The sequence below is a fragment of the Triticum urartu genome, chromosome 2A, assembly GCF_056163025.1.
Source record: "Triticum urartu cultivar PI428250 chromosome 2A, HENAU_Tu73, whole genome shotgun sequence".
Taxonomy (NCBI): domain Eukaryota; kingdom Viridiplantae; phylum Streptophyta; class Magnoliopsida; order Poales; family Poaceae; genus Triticum; species Triticum urartu.
In genome coordinates, this window is record NC_141874.1 from 25,000,419 (window position 1) to 25,019,240 (window position 18,822).

At 46.2% G+C, this 18,822-nt stretch overlaps 1 protein-coding gene across 2 annotated transcripts; it reads left to right on the forward strand.

Annotated features, from left to right (window-relative positions):
• The first annotated feature begins 9,843 nt into the window (after positions 1 to 9,843).
• LOC125529533 (bidirectional sugar transporter SWEET6b-like) lies at positions 9,844 to 11,470 on the forward strand. 2 transcript variants are annotated; one of them, XM_048693942.2, is made up of 5 exons: positions 9,844 to 9,923; positions 10,033 to 10,249; positions 10,376 to 10,537; positions 11,072 to 11,191; positions 11,309 to 11,470. In XM_048693942.2, exons 1-5 carry the CDS (start codon positions 9,844 to 9,846, stop codon positions 11,468 to 11,470), a joined length of 741 nt encoding a protein of 246 aa, XP_048549899.2. The 2 variants fall into 2 exon arrangements, with proteins under 2 accessions (XP_048549899.2, XP_087395563.1); XM_087539437.1 differs by having other exon boundaries at positions 10,033 to 10,537.
• The last annotated feature ends 7,352 nt before the right edge of the window (positions 11,471 to 18,822 follow it).

The following is an 18,822-nucleotide window of genomic DNA, read 5'->3' on the forward strand; positions in this document are numbered from 1 at the left end:
TAGGTCATACCCATCGTGACAGTGCAGTGCGCCCGGCTGTGGCTCGAATCCGTCGAAGATCAAGTCTCCGCGGATGTCGGCCGTGTAGTTCAAACTTCCAAATCTGACCTGACGGCCAGGGGCGTAGCTTTCAATCTGCTCCAGATGGCCAAGCGAATTAGCCCGCAGTGCAAAGCCTCCGAATACGAAGATCTGTCCAGGGAGAAAAGTCTCACCCTGGACCGCATCGCTATCGATGATAGTATGAGCCATCAAGCCTAATGGCGACGACCCAGAGGAACTCTCAATGAAAGCACCAATGTCGGTGTCAAAACCGGCAGATCTCGGGTAGGGGGTCCCGAACTGTGCGTCTAGGCCGGATGGTAACAGGGGGCAGGGGACACAATGTTTTACCGAGGTTCGGGCCCTCTTGATGGAGGTAAAACCCTACGTCCTGCTTGATTAATATTGATGATATGGGTAGTACAAGAGTAGATCTACCACGAGATCGGAGAGGCTAAACCCTAGAAGCTAGCCTATGGTATGATTGTATGTTGTGGTTGTTGTCCTACGGCCAGGTCAGCCGGACAGGAAAAGAGTCCCACGTACAATCATTTTATATAGGAGGAAGGAGTACGTCGGTGGAGCAACAGGGGGCCCACGAGGGTGCAGGGCGCGCCTGGGGAGGGGGGGGGGTAGGCGCGCCCCCTACCTCATGGTGTCCTCTTTTGTGTCTTGACGTAGGGTCCAAGTCTCCCGGGTCTTGTTCGTTGAGAAAATCACGTTCCCGAAGGTTTCATTCCGTTTGGACTCCCATTTGATATTCCTTTTCTTCGAAACCCTAAAACAGGCAAAAACAACAATTCTGGGCTGGGCCTCCGGTTAATAGGTTAGTCCCAAAAATAATATAAAAGTGGAAAATAAAGCCCAATAATGTCCAAAACAGTAGATAATATAGCATGGAGCAATCAAAAATTATAGATGCGTTTGAGACGTATCAATGTGTGTAACGCTGATCTTGAGAGCTTCGAGGCAGATAAGTGCCGGCAATACCTCTATTTAACTAATTAATTTGTGAAAAGGTTTAAATTTACATCCTCGCGCAACTCTGACAATGTCCTATTTGATCTTTATGATAAATCTTATACCATGGACTTAGAAGATTTTAATACTGCTTGTAAACTCCCGCAGTGGGGTAGTGCTAGTGAACCTCGCAAATCTAAATTTAAAATATTTCTTGCTAGTATCACTGTGGGGGAATCTAGAGAAATAACACAAACTACCATATGGAGCATTCATTTTCCTGCCATACATTATTTTTCTCTCTTCGTGGGTAGATGCATTAACGGTAAGGATGAGGTATGTCACATGTGTGTTCCTGATCTTACTGTTCTCAAGAGTGCTGTATTAGGAGATAAACAATACAACTTGGGGGCTATTGTTGCACGTAGGTTGCATCTTAATGGTTTAACTGGAGATTTGTTTGGAGAAATTTATGCAACTCGTGTAGCTAACTTTCTTGGTATACCCATACATGGGGATGATATTGAGTTGCCTCCTTCTTATCTAGATTATAATGCTATGGTTCGTCATCAGTTTGTTGAGAGGAACGATCAGTTCCTCTAGTACCGACTAATCTTTGACAGACGGCGCACCGTCCACGCTGCTCTCCCTGCTCCTGCTTTCTTTGATTTTCAGACAAATGGGAGATATGTTATAACCAGGGAGGAGGCAAGCGAGTATGAGAGGAGGACGGAGGCAGCTCGCCTCCAAGCTACAGCTCATGAGGCAATTGCCGCTGCATCTCAGTATGACCCTAGCTACAACTTTGATCCATGGACATAGACCAACTTAGGCCAAAAGCCTAAGCTTGGGGGAGTACGTATCTCTCACCGACAATACATTCATGTTCACACACTCATGTCAGTTGTCGGTGCTCATACTTTTTCATTGTATCATCCATGCTAGTTTTTTAAGCTTTCTTCTTGTGTGTTTGAAAAACCTTAAGAAAAACTAAAAAAGTTAGTTGTAGCTTTTAGCTAGTTTACTTTCCATGCTTGTAGTAGTAGTAATTAAAAATAAAATCCAAAAAGATTTCGCGTTCTTCTTTTGCTTGTTGGGAGCTTTTCCGTGTATAGAGTTTTGTTTCTTTTCTTTTTCTTTGGGGGTCGAGAGGAGAGGACCACGATGAAAATGTCGAGTCGCTCTCATATGCATTATCGTTGATCTAACAAAGAGCCGATATTACCTTGTCTTCTCCCTTGTATTGAATGCTTGCAGATTCCAGCTTAGTCCAATGCACGTGCACTATTATTATTATCCACACCGTTTGGTCGTGCAAGTGAAAGGCAATCATGACGATATATGATGAACTGGTTGAGATGAGAAAAACTGGTATGAACTCGACCTCTCTTGTTTTTGTAAATATGATTAGTTCACCGTTCCTAATTCAGCCTATTATTTATGTAACATGTTTGCAATGAAAATTAGAGATTATAGTTGCTCATGCCATGCTTAAGTAGCTAGGAGTTTATAATGGTTTACCTTGCGTGCCAACATGCTATTAAAATGGTTGTGATGTGGTATGATAGGGTGGTATCCTCCTTTGAACGATTCGAGTGGCTTGACTTGGCACATGTTCACGCATGTAGTTGAAACAAAATCAAGATAGCCTCCACGATATTTATGTTCATGGTGAATTATATCCTACTCAAGCTTGCATTCGGTGTTGATTAATTTTAATGCATGTTCATAACTGTTGTCGCTCTTTAGCTGGTCGCTTCCCAGTCTCTTTCTATCCTTCACTTGTACTAAGCGGGAATACTTCTTGTGCATCCAACTCCTTAAACCCCAAAGTTATTCCATATGAGTCCACCATACCTTCCTATATGCGGTATCTACTTGCTGTTCCAAGTAAATTTGTATGTGCCAAACCCTAAATCTTTAAATAAACATTCTGTTTTGTATGCTCGAATAGCTCATGTATCAACTACGGCTGTCTGTATCTTCCATGCTAGGTGGGTTATTCTCAAGAGGAGTGGACTCCGCTCCTCACTCATGAGAAAATGGTTGGTCACCGAAATGCCCAGTCCCATGCTCAAATCAAATCAAAATAATTGCAAACAAAACTCCCCTAGGATTGTTGTTAGTTGGAGGCACCCGTTGTTTCGGGCAAGCCATGGATTGATGCTTGTTGGTGGCGGGGGAGTATAAACTTTACCATTCTGCTTGGGAACCACCTATAATGTGTGTAGCATGGAAGATATCGAGATCTCTCGGTTGTTATCTTGACAATGAAAGTATATCGCTCAAAATATTATTCACCTCTATTTCAAAATCGAGCTCTGTCACCTCTACAAATCCCTGCTTCCCTCTGCGAAGGTCTTATCCATTTACTTTTATGTTGAGTCATCATCCTCTTATTAAAAAGCACCAATTGGAGAGCACCGCTGTCATTTGCATGTATTATTGTTAGTTTACATTGAGTATGACTTGACTGGATCTCTTTTATCATGAATTACAATTTCCAGTCAGCCCTTGATCTTCAGGGGTGCTCTGCATTTATGTTTTGCGGTCTCAGAAAGGGCTAGTGAGATACCATCTTGTTATATCATATTATGATTGTTTTGAGAAAGTGTTGTCATCCGAGATTTATTATTATTGCTCGCTAGTTGATTATGCCATTGATATGAGTAAACATGAGACCTAAATGTTATTCTGAATATGGTTAGTTCATAATCTTTGCTGAAAACTTGAATGCTGGCTTTACATATTTGCAACAAGAGCAAACAGAGTTTGTAAATTTTTTTATTTATCACTTTCAGTTTATCAACTGAATTGCTTGAGGACAAGCAAAGGTTTAAGATTGGAGGAGTTGATACGTCTCCAACGTATCTACTTTTCCAAACACTTTTGCCGTTGTTTTAGACTCTAACTTGCATGATTTGAATGGAACTAACCGGGACTGACGCTGTTTTCAGCAGAATTGCCATGGTGTTATTTTTGTGCGGAAATAAAAGTTCTTGGAATGACCTGAAAATCAACGAAGATTATTTTTGGAATATACAAAAAATACTGGCAAAAGAATCAATGCCAGGGGGCCCACACCCTGTCCACGAGGGTGGGGGGTGCGCCTACCCCCTGGGCGCGCCCCCTACCTCGTGGGCCCCCTAACGCTCCTCCGACCTCAACTCCCACTCTATATATTCGTGTTCGGGGAGAAAAAAATAGGAGAGAAGGATTCATCGCGTTTTACGATACAGAGCCGCCGCCAATCCCTAATCTCTCTTGGGAGGGCTGATCTGGAGTCCGTTTGGGGCTCCGGAGAGGGGAATCCGTCGTCATCGTCATCATCAACATTCCTCCATCACCAATTTCATGATGCTCACCGCCGTGCGTGAGTAATTCCATCGTAGGCTTGCTAGATGGTGATGGGTTGGATGAGATTTATCATGTAATCGAGTTAGTTTTGTTAGGGTTTGATCCCTAGTATCCACTATGTTCTGAGATTGATGTTGCTATGACTTTGCTATGGTTAATGCTTGTCACTAGGGCCCGAGTGCCATGATTTCAGATCTGAACCTATTATGTTTTCATGAATATATGTGAGTTCTTGATCCTATCTTGCAAGTCTATAGTCACCTATTATGTGTTATGATCCGTTAACCCCGAAGTGACAATAATCGGGATACTTACCGGTGATGACCGTAGTTTGAGGAGTTCATGTATTCACTATGTGTTAATGCTTTGGTCCGGTACTCTATTAAAAGGAGACCTTAATATCCCTTAGTTTCCAATAGGACCCCTCTGCCACGGGAGGGTAGGACAGAAGATGTCATGCAAGTTCTTTTCCATAAGCACGTATGACTATATTCGGAATACATGCCTACATTACATTGATGAACTAGAGCTAGTTCTGTGTCACCCTATGTTATAACTATTACATGAGGAATCGCATCCGACATAATTATCCATCACTGATCCATTGCCTGCGAGCTTTTCATATATTGTTCTTCGCTTATTTACTTTTCCGTCGCTACTGTTACAATCACTATAAAACCAAAACTGCTATCGTTACTTTTGCCACCGTTACCACCACTATCATATTATTTTGCTACTAAGTACTTTGCTGAAGATATTAAGTTTCCAGGTGTGGTTGAATTGACAACTCAGTTGGTAATACTTGAGAATACTCTTTGGCTCCCCTTGTGTCGAATCAATAAATTTGGGTTGAATACTCTACCCTCGAAAACTGTTGTGATCCCCTATACTTGTGGGTTATCACCATTGTCTTTCGAGGGGAGGTTGCTCCCCCTCTAGTCCATCTCGAGGCAATCCGCGCCCGGGAAATCTTAGAGGAGCGGTTGGCCGAGGCCCGCGCGCGCATGCCTGACCCTTCGGACTTCGCCTCTCGGGAAATGGTTCCTCCTCCGGTCGAGGTTGCCGAGATCCACGCCCGCACCCGCTCCCGCACGGTCGCCCTCTGCACTCAAAGCGCCTCCCGTGTCCTGGGGTCAAGTAACCCCCCGATGGCTCCTTGATTCGGCCGCTTTTTTGGAACATCCGCGGCTTTGGCCAAGATGGCTGCCGCCAACTCATAGAGTATATGCGAGATGAACACATTGACATCATAGCCATCCAACAGACCATGCGCACGGAGTTTCCCTATCAGAGCTCGAGCGCTTGAGCACTCACCTGTTTGCCTGGCATTGTGTCCCTTCTAGTGGGATCACAGGGCACTCGGGTGGCATACTTCTAGGTGTGAAATAAGCCACTTTCGAGGTAGGTAGTATGGACTTGGGCGAGTTCTTCATCAACATGGAGCTCTTTGAACGTGCGATTAACTTCAATTGGGAGATCATAATAGTTTATGGTCCTATTGACCACAACCGATCTGCCTAATTCCTCGACGAGCTTACAAGGAAGGTATTCGCGGCCCAGCTCCCGGTCGTGGTGGGTGGGGACTTAAACCTCCTCTACTTCGTGGAGGATAAGAGCAATTACCTGATCAACCTTCCTAGGATGCAGATGTTCAATGACTGCATTGCCGAGATAGGCCTCAAGGAGCTGGATAGAGTGGGTGTCCAGTTTACTTGGACCAATCGCCAGGCCAACCCGACCAGCTCCGTCCTCGACCGAGTCGTGGTCTCGCCAGAATGGGAGCTCCGGTGCCCCCTTGCATCCCTTCGATCCATCACTCATATTGGCTCAGATCACGCCCCTCCTTCTCTCCTCTAAGAATGAGCGTCCTCCCATTCCGCCTTGATTCCGCTTCAAAACATTCTGGCTCAACCAGAATGGGTTCGTTGAAGCAGTCCGCGATCGCTGGATGGAGGCATACTGCTCCCCCACCGGGATCTATTGGCGGTCGACGAGTGGCGCTTCCGTGCCAAGCGCTCTAGGCAGTTCATGAAGGGGTGGGGCGCTAATCTTGGCCGGGACTTGCGGGAACGCAAGACGACTATTCTTCACTCCATCCAAGCTCTAGACCTTCGGGCGGACGCGTTGGCCTCTCCCCTAACGAGTGGCTGCTGCGATATGATCTGGAGGACCAGCTAATGGTCATTTACACAGATGAGGAGGCATATTGGTGACTTCGTGGGACCCAAAAGTGGGTACTCAAGGGAGACGCTAATACGAGTTACTTCCAGGCCATCGTGAATGGCCGTAGGCGGCGTAACTCTATTCCTTGGCTTCGGGATGGGGACGCCGTTCTTCAGCGCCCGACCAAGATTTGGGCGGACGTAGATGGGTTCTACAAGGCCCTGTTCTCTTCCTCCCCTCAGGGAGGCCTAACGCTTGCTACAGAGTTCTAGACAGGCCCCTAGTGCGTGTCTGGCGCGGAAAATGCTGCCAGCTCCGTTCTCGGAGGAGGGGGTCTGGAGAGCTATTAGCGGCATGAATCTGTCCTTTGCTCCGGGCCCGAACGACCTCCCGGTGAAATTCTTCTAGGTCTTCTGGACCACCATCAAGCGCGAGGTGATGGCCCTCTTCGAGGAATTCTACGTCGGCTCCATTGACCTCCGCCGCCTCAACTTTGGGATCATCTCTCTGATTCCCAAGGTTCCCGACGCCTCGGACATCCGTCAGTTCTGGTCGATCACTGTGATCAATGTGATCTTCCGCATCTTGGCAAAGGGGTACGCCATTAGGGTGGCTCCTTTGGCAAATCGTATTACACATCCGGACCAGTCGGCCTTCATCAAAGGGCGATATATCTTCGATGGTGTCCTAGTCTTTCATGAAGTCCTCCATGAGGTCCATGCCAAACACCTGAAGGCCGTCTTCTTGAAGATTGACTTCCACAAAGCATATGACACGGTCAGCTGGTCCTTCCTCCGGGAAGTTTTGCTCCGTAAGGGGTTTGACGACCGTTGGGTCACCCGGGTCATGCAGCTAGTTCCATTCGGGCAGACCGCGGTCAACATTAACGGCGAGATCGATCGGCCCCTACTTCCCCACCCTTTGTGGGGTCCGTCAAGGCGATCCTTTCTCCTCGTTCCTCTTCAACATGGTGGTAGATACCTTGGCGATTATCCTTGACAAGGCAAAGGCCACGTGACACATCCGAGGTGTAGTCCCGCACCTGGTGGGAGGACATGGTGTGTCCCTTCTTCAGTACGCCGACGACACCATCATTATGGTGGAGGGGTCGATGGCCAACATCATGAATGTCAAATTCCTCTTCCTTTGCTTCCAGGAGATGTCGGGCCTCAAGATTAACTTCGATAAGAGCGAGGTGATGGTGATGGGGTACTCTCCTGCGGAGAGCCAGAGTATTGCCAACCAGCTCAACTTCAGCTCGGCTCCTTCCCCACGTCGTACCTGGGGATCCCCATTAGTGATTCGTTGCTATCCGTTGCGGACCTATGGCCTTCGTTGCTTAAGCTCCACCGTCGTATTGAACCTTGGCAGGGTCGTTGGTTGTCTAAGGCGGCGCAGACGATTCTCATCAACTCATCACTCTCCAGCCTCCTCCTGTTCATCATGAGCTTCTATAGTCTGCCCGAGACTCTGCATCATGAGATCGACACGGTCCAGGCTCGGTTTTTTTGGGCCGGTGATGGGGATAAGCAGAAATACCACATGGTGCGTTGGACTGAGATCTGTAAGCCCCGGGACCAGGGAGGGCTGGGCATCATGTCCTCGAAACGGATGAACATTGCCCTCCTGACCTGTTGGCTCTGGCGGATCGCCAATGGGGATGGTGTCATGTGGCTCCACATTATCTGGAATAAGTATCTCCGCAGCTAGCCACTTGTTTTCTGTCAACGGTTCAGAGGCTCCCAGTTCTGGCAGTCCATCGTCCAGTTGCTTCCGGTCCTTCGCATCGGATCCTTCATCACGGTGGGAACAGGCACCGACACCCTCTTCTGGTTCGATAGGTGGGCGGGCGATGCCCCTTTTGCGGCTTGCTTCCCGCACTTGCTCTCTATCGCGGTTGACCCTCGGGTCTCCGTTTAGACGGCCCTTATAGACTTAGGGCACCTCGCGTTCCGTCGGCCCTTTGGGCCTCCGGAACTTATCACCTGACAGGAGCTCATGGACGCTGTTGCTCTCCATGAGCCGGACCTTGCGCTGACACAAGACCGCCTCTCCTGGCACCTGGAGCCTTCGGGAAGATTCACCACGAAGTCGCTATACCGGGCCATCGTAGCCACACGCAGACCGGCGCCCCTCAAACAGATTTGGTCGATCAGGCCCCTGAAGATTAGAATCTTCTTATGGCAATGGATCCGCGGGCGCGTCCCCTCCGGTGTGGAGGTGCTAAAGTGTAACGGCCCGGGTGATGGGTCTTGCCCGTTGTGTGGAGCTGCCTTCGCGAGGTGGTTGGTGGCCGTTGGTGCCACACCAACTTCCCGAACCTCTTTAATTACCGAGATCCAAACCTTTCCCCCTCCGGGTCGCCACATTAGGTGGCTGACCATAGGGGTGCTTGCGTGGACTCTTTGGACGGTTCAGAATAAGCTTGTGATCCAGCGGGTTCCTCTTCGACGTGCTACTGACGCTGTCTTTAAAATGTGTGTGTACTTGCAGTTTTGGTGGCCGCTTAGCCGCCTCCAGGACCGGGATGCCATCAACACCATCATCGCTGACCTTCGTACGATGGCTAGACGCTTGGTGCTGCCACTTTCTCCGCCACCACCCGAGCCAGATTAGACCCTGCTCCTCAGGACGGGGCGGGGCTGTGTTGCTGCCGCCTTTGCTGTGCCCTCAGCTGCACCTTCTGTACTATTCGTGTGACTTGGGTGTGTGTGGATCTTTGTGGTACTCTGTGGGTATGGTGGTTTGTTTTATTTATAAAGCGGGGTGAAAGCCTTTTTCGGTATTACCGGATCAAGGAAGTAGAGCATCAACAGCACTTCATGGCCTCCGGTAACACGCGTGTTGGGCTTCCGGAGTCGTTAGGCCGACTGGGTCGGTCTTGGACTTTGCAGTGTCCTTGGGTGACGCCGGCTGGGTTGGTGTTGGTCCGTGACAGTTTCGCGCTCAGGGTTGTCCTTGTTTGTTTTGCGTACGACTGTATGGGGTTTATCGGAGTAGGAGTATTGTTACGTGGGAGAGGAGCTAGCTCCTAGCTGCGTGGAAAAAGGACGCGGGCGAGGAAGAAATTGACACAGCCGGCCGTTGGATGGGAGCACGGCCGGAGAGGGAGTTGGATGAGGACTGCACTCAAATCAAACCGTTTAACCTACCTTTAACCATATCCACATCGGGATATAACTTGGGGAAGGAGACGGGGAACCCCCTACTATATAAGCTCGGCCACCCACGCCCCAAACAAATCACAACCAACCTTCCTCAAGTCGTTAGTTCCCCCGAGCAATCGAGTTGTGTTCCCGGCGATCGATCTAGCTGAGCATCATGGTTTCCGCCGACGTGGCCCGCAACATCGTCGGCATCATCGGCAATGTCATCTCCTTCGGCCTCTTCCTCTCCCCTGTGTAAGTCCTCTCCTCCTCCTCTCGTCTAGTCTGCATTTATACATATATGAAAGGTGGTTGCTAGGGCATGAATCTGAGGCTCGTTTTCTAATTGTACGTACATACGCAGACCGACGTTCTGGCGGATCTACAAGGCCAAGGACGTGGAGGAGTTCAAGCCGGACCCCTATCTGGCGACGCTCATGAACTGCCTGCTCTGGTTCTTTTATGGGCTCCCCATCGTCCACCCCAACAGCACCCTCGTCCTCACCATCAACGGCATCGGCCTTGTCATCGAGGGCGCCTACATCATCATCTTCATCATCTACGCGGCCAAGAACACAAGGGTACGTACGTGCAACCATCCTAATGCCCCCTCATCCGGCCTACTGTCTCTTTTCGGCGTTAGTTTCTATACAGAAGATCCTCCTGCATGCCCTAACCCATGCCATGTGCCTGTGCTGTGCGTGCAGTGGAAGATGCTCGGCGTGCTCGCCATCGAGGCAGCGTTCATGGCTGCCGTGGTGGCCGGTGTGCTCGTTGGCGCCCACACCCATGAGAAGCGCTCCATGATCGTAGGCATCCTCTGCGTCATCTTCGGCTCCATCATGTACGCCTCCCCGCTCACCATCATGGTACGTACACCACCCCAACTTATGGATCGTCGACCCGCGATCTTTGATAACCGCTTTAACTTGTTAGTTCAGGTGGCTAATTAATCTGCGTTGTGCACGTATGGTGTGGTAATGATGCGTTGTCTAGAAAAATACCTGCCTATAATTTATTTTAAAGTTCTAGTGGATGCTTTTGACCGACCTTAATTTGTTAAGTAGTATACCTTGTTTGTTGTTGATTCTGCTTGAAAATCTATGTCCATCTAAAAGATGCACCCACCTTTCATGTTTTAACGTTGGTGCCAAAACCCTGTTAAAAAAAGTCCGAACTGAGTTGTTCACCTCTCACGCAAGTTCTTCTACACTATGCTACATCATATATTTTTAATCAAAAAAGCCTATGGTTTATTTCTACCTCAAGGTAAACTTCCTTTACAGGGTGAATTACTAGCTCAGGCTAATTGTTAATTACGGACGCTTTTACCAGTGTAGTAAATACTAATATAACTCAAAACTTTAAGATGAAAGTAGTAACATTGTACTGCTTATTTGCAGGGTAAAGTGATCAGGACCAAGAGTGTGGAGTACATGCCATTCTTCCTGTCGCTGGTGAACTTCCTCAATGGCTTGTGCTGGACGGGCTATGCACTCATCAAGTTTGACATTTACATCACGGTATGTACATACACATACATATTGGAAATAATTAGTCACAAACCAGCCAGACATACAATCAAGAACTCCTCAGCGCGGATTGATCTAACTGTTATGTCCTCTTTAAATTCTGTGCAGATCCCCAATGCCCTCGGTACAATCTTCGGCCTCATCCAGCTGATCCTGTACTTTTACTACTACAAATCGACCCCCAAGAAAGGCAAGAACGTTGAGCTGCCCACTGTCCTCACCAAAAACACCGTTACCAGCGGCAACGTCTCCGTCACCGTTGACAAATAAACTTGGCTTCGGTTTTAGCCCTCAAGATTTTGAGTAGTTAATACCGGATGATACTTCAACAAGTTGATGTTAATTAGTACTACTTTTTGCTAGCTAGCAGAGTCTTAGATTGCCTTTAATTTCGTGAACCATTGTCGTCTGTCCGAGACTACTAGTGCAAATTACAAGTGTATATAAATACCAATGCAGCTGAGTTATCCCAGATATATATTATGACACCATGTATGCTTGCCTGTTTTCAATCTGCTCTTACGTGATGATACGATTGATTTGTTAATTACAGCGTGTGATGGCTTTGTTAAATTAAATTATTCAATATCCATGATGTGTTTGTATTATGTTTCGGGCAAGGTCCTCTTTTGTTCTGCACAAAAACACCCAAAGGGCATCTTATTGGTGATGCAACTTGAACCTGGTGTGAGCGAAAAGGAGACACAGACGTAACCTAATTACTCTTTTCCTGTGACGCTGCCTTGTTACCACATCGACAGGCAACGAGCAGCTCTGCCGCTTGGTCAAGTATGATGCTTTGAGTCCCTGCTAGAGATATTTTTCTGAGTCTTGTAACATGTTAATTGTTTCTCAACACATCCAACTTGAAGCAACATCTACTTTAGACTTTGTTTTAATATCCAAGAGCAAGGTTTTTTTATCAATTTATTTTCTTTGTATTTGAATGATCTAGAGTCATCTAGCGATCATTACTATATGAATCTAATTAGACTCTGTTTGATCAATGATCACTTATAATTTGTTAGGTTTTGTTCCTGGATCATCATCATGTCTACTAGAATTAGGAAATATGATTCTGGTGTTGCAAAACAAAGACTGGATCTTGAGGCTCGAACTCAAACAAGTGCCGTCGATAAATATTTAGTGAGCCTGCCAACTTGATTCTGAAAATCAAACTGCAGATGTTAATGTTGACGATGGTGGTGATGATAATACAATAGAGGTTATGGAAGATGATGCAGAAATTGATGTCTTGGAGATATGATATAGTACAAAGATATGATTGAAGATTATATTCCAAGAAATACTAGACAGATGGTCCTTTTTGGTAGAACAGGAGGTTCGTTCATTGCTTTGCTATCACATTACCATTTTTGCATAATATCTGATATATGCTTAAATAAGGTACAAATAAAACAGACTGGATTTTTTTAATAAAGTGACAGTATGCTTTACGCACATTAATTCTTCTGTTATGTGAAATTTTCCACATTTTGGTTTCCGCCCGAGGCCCCAAATTTCTGGAGATGGCCCTGCTAAACAGCTGCTGAATCCAGCCGAAGACCGATAGCCTTAAGTGAGTTGGTTTCTGGCCCCGCACAGCTCCAAACACTTCATTTGCCACCTGTTCAAAGAGCCTTACTTGCCACTGCAACAGATTTTTGTTTACCTCATTTCTCTACAAAAGAAACCAATAGTGAATCCAATATCCAATTAGTTTGATCACAACAGACACACCATCCAGCGGGTTTTTCGTGTGTGCCAGAAACACCATCATTTGGCGTGTCCCAGATAGTCCGCGGAACTGCAGCAACCACAACTAGCACTAATTTTCTGGTCACTCCAGCAAACTTGTTTATCCAGGATTCCAGCAGTTATTAAATATCCATGGAAAGAAGAATAAAAGTGCATTTTGGCACATTCCATATAAAGCGCACAAGAGGGCAGGAGAGGAACAGATGATCAATTGCATGAGGCCAAGGAGGTTGCCAATTGCGCAGGGGTTGCTAATCCTAGCGCCAAAGTAGTCGAGCACTGCAACCTATACGAATGGACACTAAGATTCATGTTTCCTACTGTCCTCCAGGTGTGGACTTTGACGCCCATGGACCGAACTAATGGGTCTATGATGGGATTATACAGGGCCAAGGATCTACATTAGCATGGTAGATTGGCGATTCTCTATAGAGGTACATGAACTTGGATGGTTTGCTTACCAGAAACAATTATGTTTATGATGGTTGCTGGGTTTACGTCACACACAAAGTAACTCGATGGGGATGCGCCCTCGCCCGTTGCTCCACCCGCCCCGGTAGCGCTGCACCACATGACGACCCGTGTTTGCGCTTGTGTGCTTTGTCCCGGCAAGTGCTATTCGTCTGAAGAGTATGTGTGTACCGCATCGACTTCATCACCATCGCCGATTCCCTTTTGAGCCCGCGCTGCTTTTCGCGACCCTCACTAGCTCATCACAATGCAAAAGCAGTTGATGCGTTGGAGCACAACCGCACGTCAGCACGTGGCAACTTGTGCTGCGCGGCCTCCCCATGCCAACGTCATAAGTGGGAAATGAGTGTTCCACCACAAGACCCGCCCTGACGGTTCCCTTGAGCGCTACAAAGCATACAGGGTAGTCTGTAGCTTTTGGCAGCGCGCTGGAGTTGACTTCGACAGCTTTGCCCCGGTTGTTAAATCGGGCACGATTCGCGATGTTTTACAGCTTGCGTTGTCTCACACATGGCCCGTGCATCAGCTGGATGTTTCCTACGCATTTCTTCATGGTCATCTCACCGAGCAGGTGTTTTGCCAGTAGCCTACCGGATTCGTCAGCGCCACTCATCCGGATCACGTGTGTTTGATTTCTTGATCCATCTATGGGCTCAAGAGGCACCACGTGCATTGTACTGGCGCATCGCCGCCTTCCTCCAATGGCTCGGGTTTTGATCAACCTGCTCTGACGCATCGTTGTTCGTCTATCATCAGGGCGCTGCTACCGCCCACCTCCCGCTTTACATCGATGACATCATCCTAATGGCGTCCTCCACTGAGCTCCTTATCAGCTCACTGCTCGTCTCGAATATGAGTTCGCCCTCAAGGACCTGGGGCTTCTTCACTACTTCCTCGGCATCGAGGTGGTACGACGTGCTGATGTGTTCTTTCTTCTTTAGCAGCGATATGCTCATAAGCTTCTCGAGCACACGGGCATGCTTAACTGCAAGCCTGCTGCCATGCCTGTCGAAGGCCAATATCTCTACACTTGACGGCTCGCCTGCACAGGATGCAGCGTTATCACTCCATCGTCAATGCGCTGCAGTACTTGACGCTCACATGCCCGGACCTACAGTATGCCATGCAGTAGGTGTCTCTTCACATGCATGCTCCTCGTGACTCCCATTGGACCCTGATGAAGCGGATTCTTCGTTATATGCGCGGCACCACACAAAATACCAAAAGCAAGGCCTTTATACACAAGGCTAGTTACAGTTAGATAGCAGTCTTGATAAGTACACAAAATGAGAACCAATGGCGGAGGTCATCATGGCGACTGATACCGCCGGAAGCATATGATTGCCAATTCCAACCACTCAGGTATCGCTTGGCCGAGAATCTCATCGGCATCAATGACGGCAATAGCTATTGCTTGTCCAGAGGAGGTGTAGCAAGGAGTAGATGGATCAAACTTAGTAGGAAGAAAAGGGAAAAAATCGAAGGTGATAAGTTTAACTTGAGGCACCAACCTTTGAATATTTTCAACTGAGAGCACTCTCGCACAAAAGGTTTCTCCTCTAGCGCCGCCGCTGAGTGCTTGACCCTGGGTGGCCTGAAGTGCACTTATCCTATCCAAAAAAATCATTGGGCCTTATTTTGTGGTAGGCATGCTATTTTTCTTTAAACGGGTCGGGCGTGAGCGAGGTCTCCTTAAGGAAATGGGCTTTTTTAGGAAACGTACCTATTTTCCTTTACTGTGAATATATTTGAAGGAATAGTGTGACTTTTCCAAAGGGAAATACAACTGAAACACGCCTGGTACAGACACTAAACATAGGTATCAAGCCTAACAAATGGATCATGGTTCAAAAAGAAGATTCGTCACGTACGGTGGTCGTTGTAGGTGCATATTTTAACATGGTCGGTGGGATCACAAAATGAAACAAATGCATTTACCATTTGCCATTACACACACGTATTCTGGCATCCTCTTTCAGTGGCACCAACCGCAACAGGCGGAAGGGTCATTTAACAGATAAGGAAAAAGAGAATATTAAGTACGACAACAACTTAACGCCGAGAACACAAAAATATCTATCCCGTTCCCAAGGGCAAAGAGATATTTACCTTCAAGAAAGTGAGGGGTATATGCTTAACCAGATGAATATTGAGCTTAGCAGGAAATACATACATTCAAGACAATATTCTGCGGTCTGTACACGAAATAATTTATCAGAAAAACATGAAGTGTAGCTAAAGGCCTAATGTTATCACATCATTATGAACATAGTACCAATTAGCTTTGTGTTCATAACCATAATTTTCAAATCAAGCCACTCATCTTTAGTACAGGGGCTAAATAAGTTAGTGGGAGCACAATCTGGAAATACACAACACCAAAATGCTAACTTCACATGAGAGAAAAATAAATACCTAAGACGATGATTTGATCATTGATTGTTTCCAAGGAAGAACTCCAAAAGAAACAATAATATGTTGAACCTTAGAATATGGTTTATCTTTCTGTTCGGAACCTAGCAGAGCTTCATATCAACTCTGTACTCTGCAGTGTATAGCTCTGCTAGCAGATTACACTGCAGTAAAAGAACATCTAAAGTAAGAGCATAATTAAATACTTCTCCAACAGTATGTGGTTTTCTCAATGAAAACAAAATGAATTTTAGAAAACCACATCTATACAAATATCCTCCGGAGGAGGAAAGTGCATGCTTACCCGGTATATTATATAACAAATACCATACGGAACCAATAAAATACGACACCAAGCCAGCTACTTATCAGGCTACCACATGATGTAACCAATGGATGCAATAACACACACTTAAGGCACTAGAGTGAATAATAAGATGGGGTTGTGAAGCAGTATTCGTTACGTAACAGACATGCATTTAATACTCTAATGTAGAACTGGAGATATCAATACATAAATCAAGAGGACTATTTTTAGAGTAACTCAATAAAAGAATTAACATTTTGCCTGTTTTAAAAGCTCAAGTGAATATGCAGTTTGATTACAACCATACTCAACCATGTATCCGGTCATCTGTTGTTTACTCTCATGTAATTAAGAGAAACTCACTTCTTGTAGGTATCAAGTGAGACGAAGACATCCGTGCTCTAAATAAGTACACCTCTAAAAAGAAATTAAGAGAAAGCTCACCTCAAAGTTTGGTGATTGGACAGCCGAGAATCCTGAAGTAAAATTCCTTGGCCTAAATCATAATTTCATCCAAAGCAGAAGAAACCCAAATATTCAAAACCTAGTATGAAACAGCATGCAGACTTGCTAAATTACATGTTGAATTTGTGATTATAGATACATCAGACCGGTGAGAATGTGCCCCCAATTCCGACAATCAATTCACTTTTACCTAGAACTTTCCATGCTTCGCATCTACAGAACTATATCATCTGAATCTGTATATCAGTCTACTCCTTTCTTTTGTGTCCGGTGTACCAGCTCTTTGTTCTGACTTCAAGTGACACTAAACATTGATATGTACACATTTTAAAAAAGTAAAGGGAATTAGGGCGTAAATAAGCTACCTGTTGCAATAACCAAACCCCTGTTATAACTTTGATGCATAAAAGATGAGGCCTATAAACATCCCGTGGAAGATGTAGGATTCATGTGCAAACTCCAAAAAGAACTGGATGGTTACCGTAGTTCTTTCACTTCATAAACCCAGGAAAGTCTGAAGCCCTTCTTCTCGGAATATCGACCTCTGTATCCAGCCAAAGGAGATACAAATCCATCAATGATTCGATGTTCATCACACAAAGGCCAAGATGAACAGAGCATCTTCGTAGGATGGCTAAGCAAACCCAAAGGGTGAGAATCTGGTCACTGTTCAAAAAATCTTCCGATTCAGCGATTTATCATCCAATTTATCGGTACTCTTGGGGTCACTGATAAGATGATGCCTTATCTTCACCGTTTATCGTTTGCGCCGATTTATCATTATGACAAGCGATTTATCGGGAATCTACCCGTAAATCGGGTCTATTCATGGCACTATCACTACTAGGAAAATGGCTACTAATGGCGCACCAGTTTTGCCTACTAATGGCGCATCACTGGTGCGCCATTAGTGTCATGCCACTAGAATTTTTTACTAATGGCGCACCACTGGTGTGCCATTAGTATCTGGTATACTAATGGCGCACCAGACAGTGCGCCATTAGTTTTGCCCACGGTGCGCCACTAGTGTCTGCTATACTAATGGCGCACCACACGGTAGTGCGCCATTAGTAACAATTTTTTAATTTTTTTTCTTAATCTCAGGTCACTATTTCACCTATGAGATATCCAACACATATATATACAACAAGCATCCATATAACAATCATAGCCAACACACAAGTTCCATCATATATATACATAGCCAACACACAAGTTCCATCATATATACATACATAGCCAACACATAGTTCCATCGTTACATATTACAAAAGTTTCACATTGTTCATCCAACACCGTTATCCATCAATTCACAAAAGTTTCACATTGATATAAAATAAAAACACAAATGGAAAAGAAGCACTCCATCCATGCAAGCTTCCGTGAATTAAATCAAATCCGCAAAATGATAAACAAGAAGTTAGAAGAAGAAAAAGAAGAAGACTAGAAGAATACTAGAAGAAGAAGAACACTAGAAGAAGAATAAGAAGAATTTTGGAAAAGAAGAAGAATAAGAAGAAGACTATAAGCTTATTATGTAAACTTGATCATTTTGTGCTAACATAAGTTATTTTGGAGCTAACCTATAGGAAACTAAGCATATAAACTCTAAGTTAGTATATTAGAGCCAACTTAGGTAAAATGAAGCTAACCTATGTCATTCTGGAAAAGAAGAAGAATAAGAAAAAGACTATAAGCTTATTATGCACTAGTAGAAAAGGGGGCTATGGTCCAAGCCGGGTCAGCCCATTAGTCCCGGTTCAGTCTAGAACTGGGACCAATGGGGGCATTGGTCCCGGTTCGTGAGCCCAGGGGGCCGGCCGAGCCATGTGGGCCATTGGTCCTGGTTTATCAGGACCTTTTGGTCCCGATTGGTGGGACGAACCGGGACCAATGGGCCTGACTCCTGGCCCACCACCATTGGTGCCGGTTCGTGAGCCCAGGGGGCCGGCCGGGCCACGTGGGCCATTGGTCCTGGTTTATCAGGACCTTTTGATCCCGATTGGTGGGACGAACCGGGACCAATGGGCCTGGCTCCTGGCCCACCACCATTGGTCCTGGTTGGTGGCCTGAACCGGGACCAAAGGGCCCCCTTTAGTCCCGGCTCATGCCACGAACCGGGACTAAATGGTCGGTTCTCGTTGCGATTCACAATTTAGTCCCACCTCGCCAACCGAAGGGCGCCCACACTGGTTTATAAGCCCGTCCC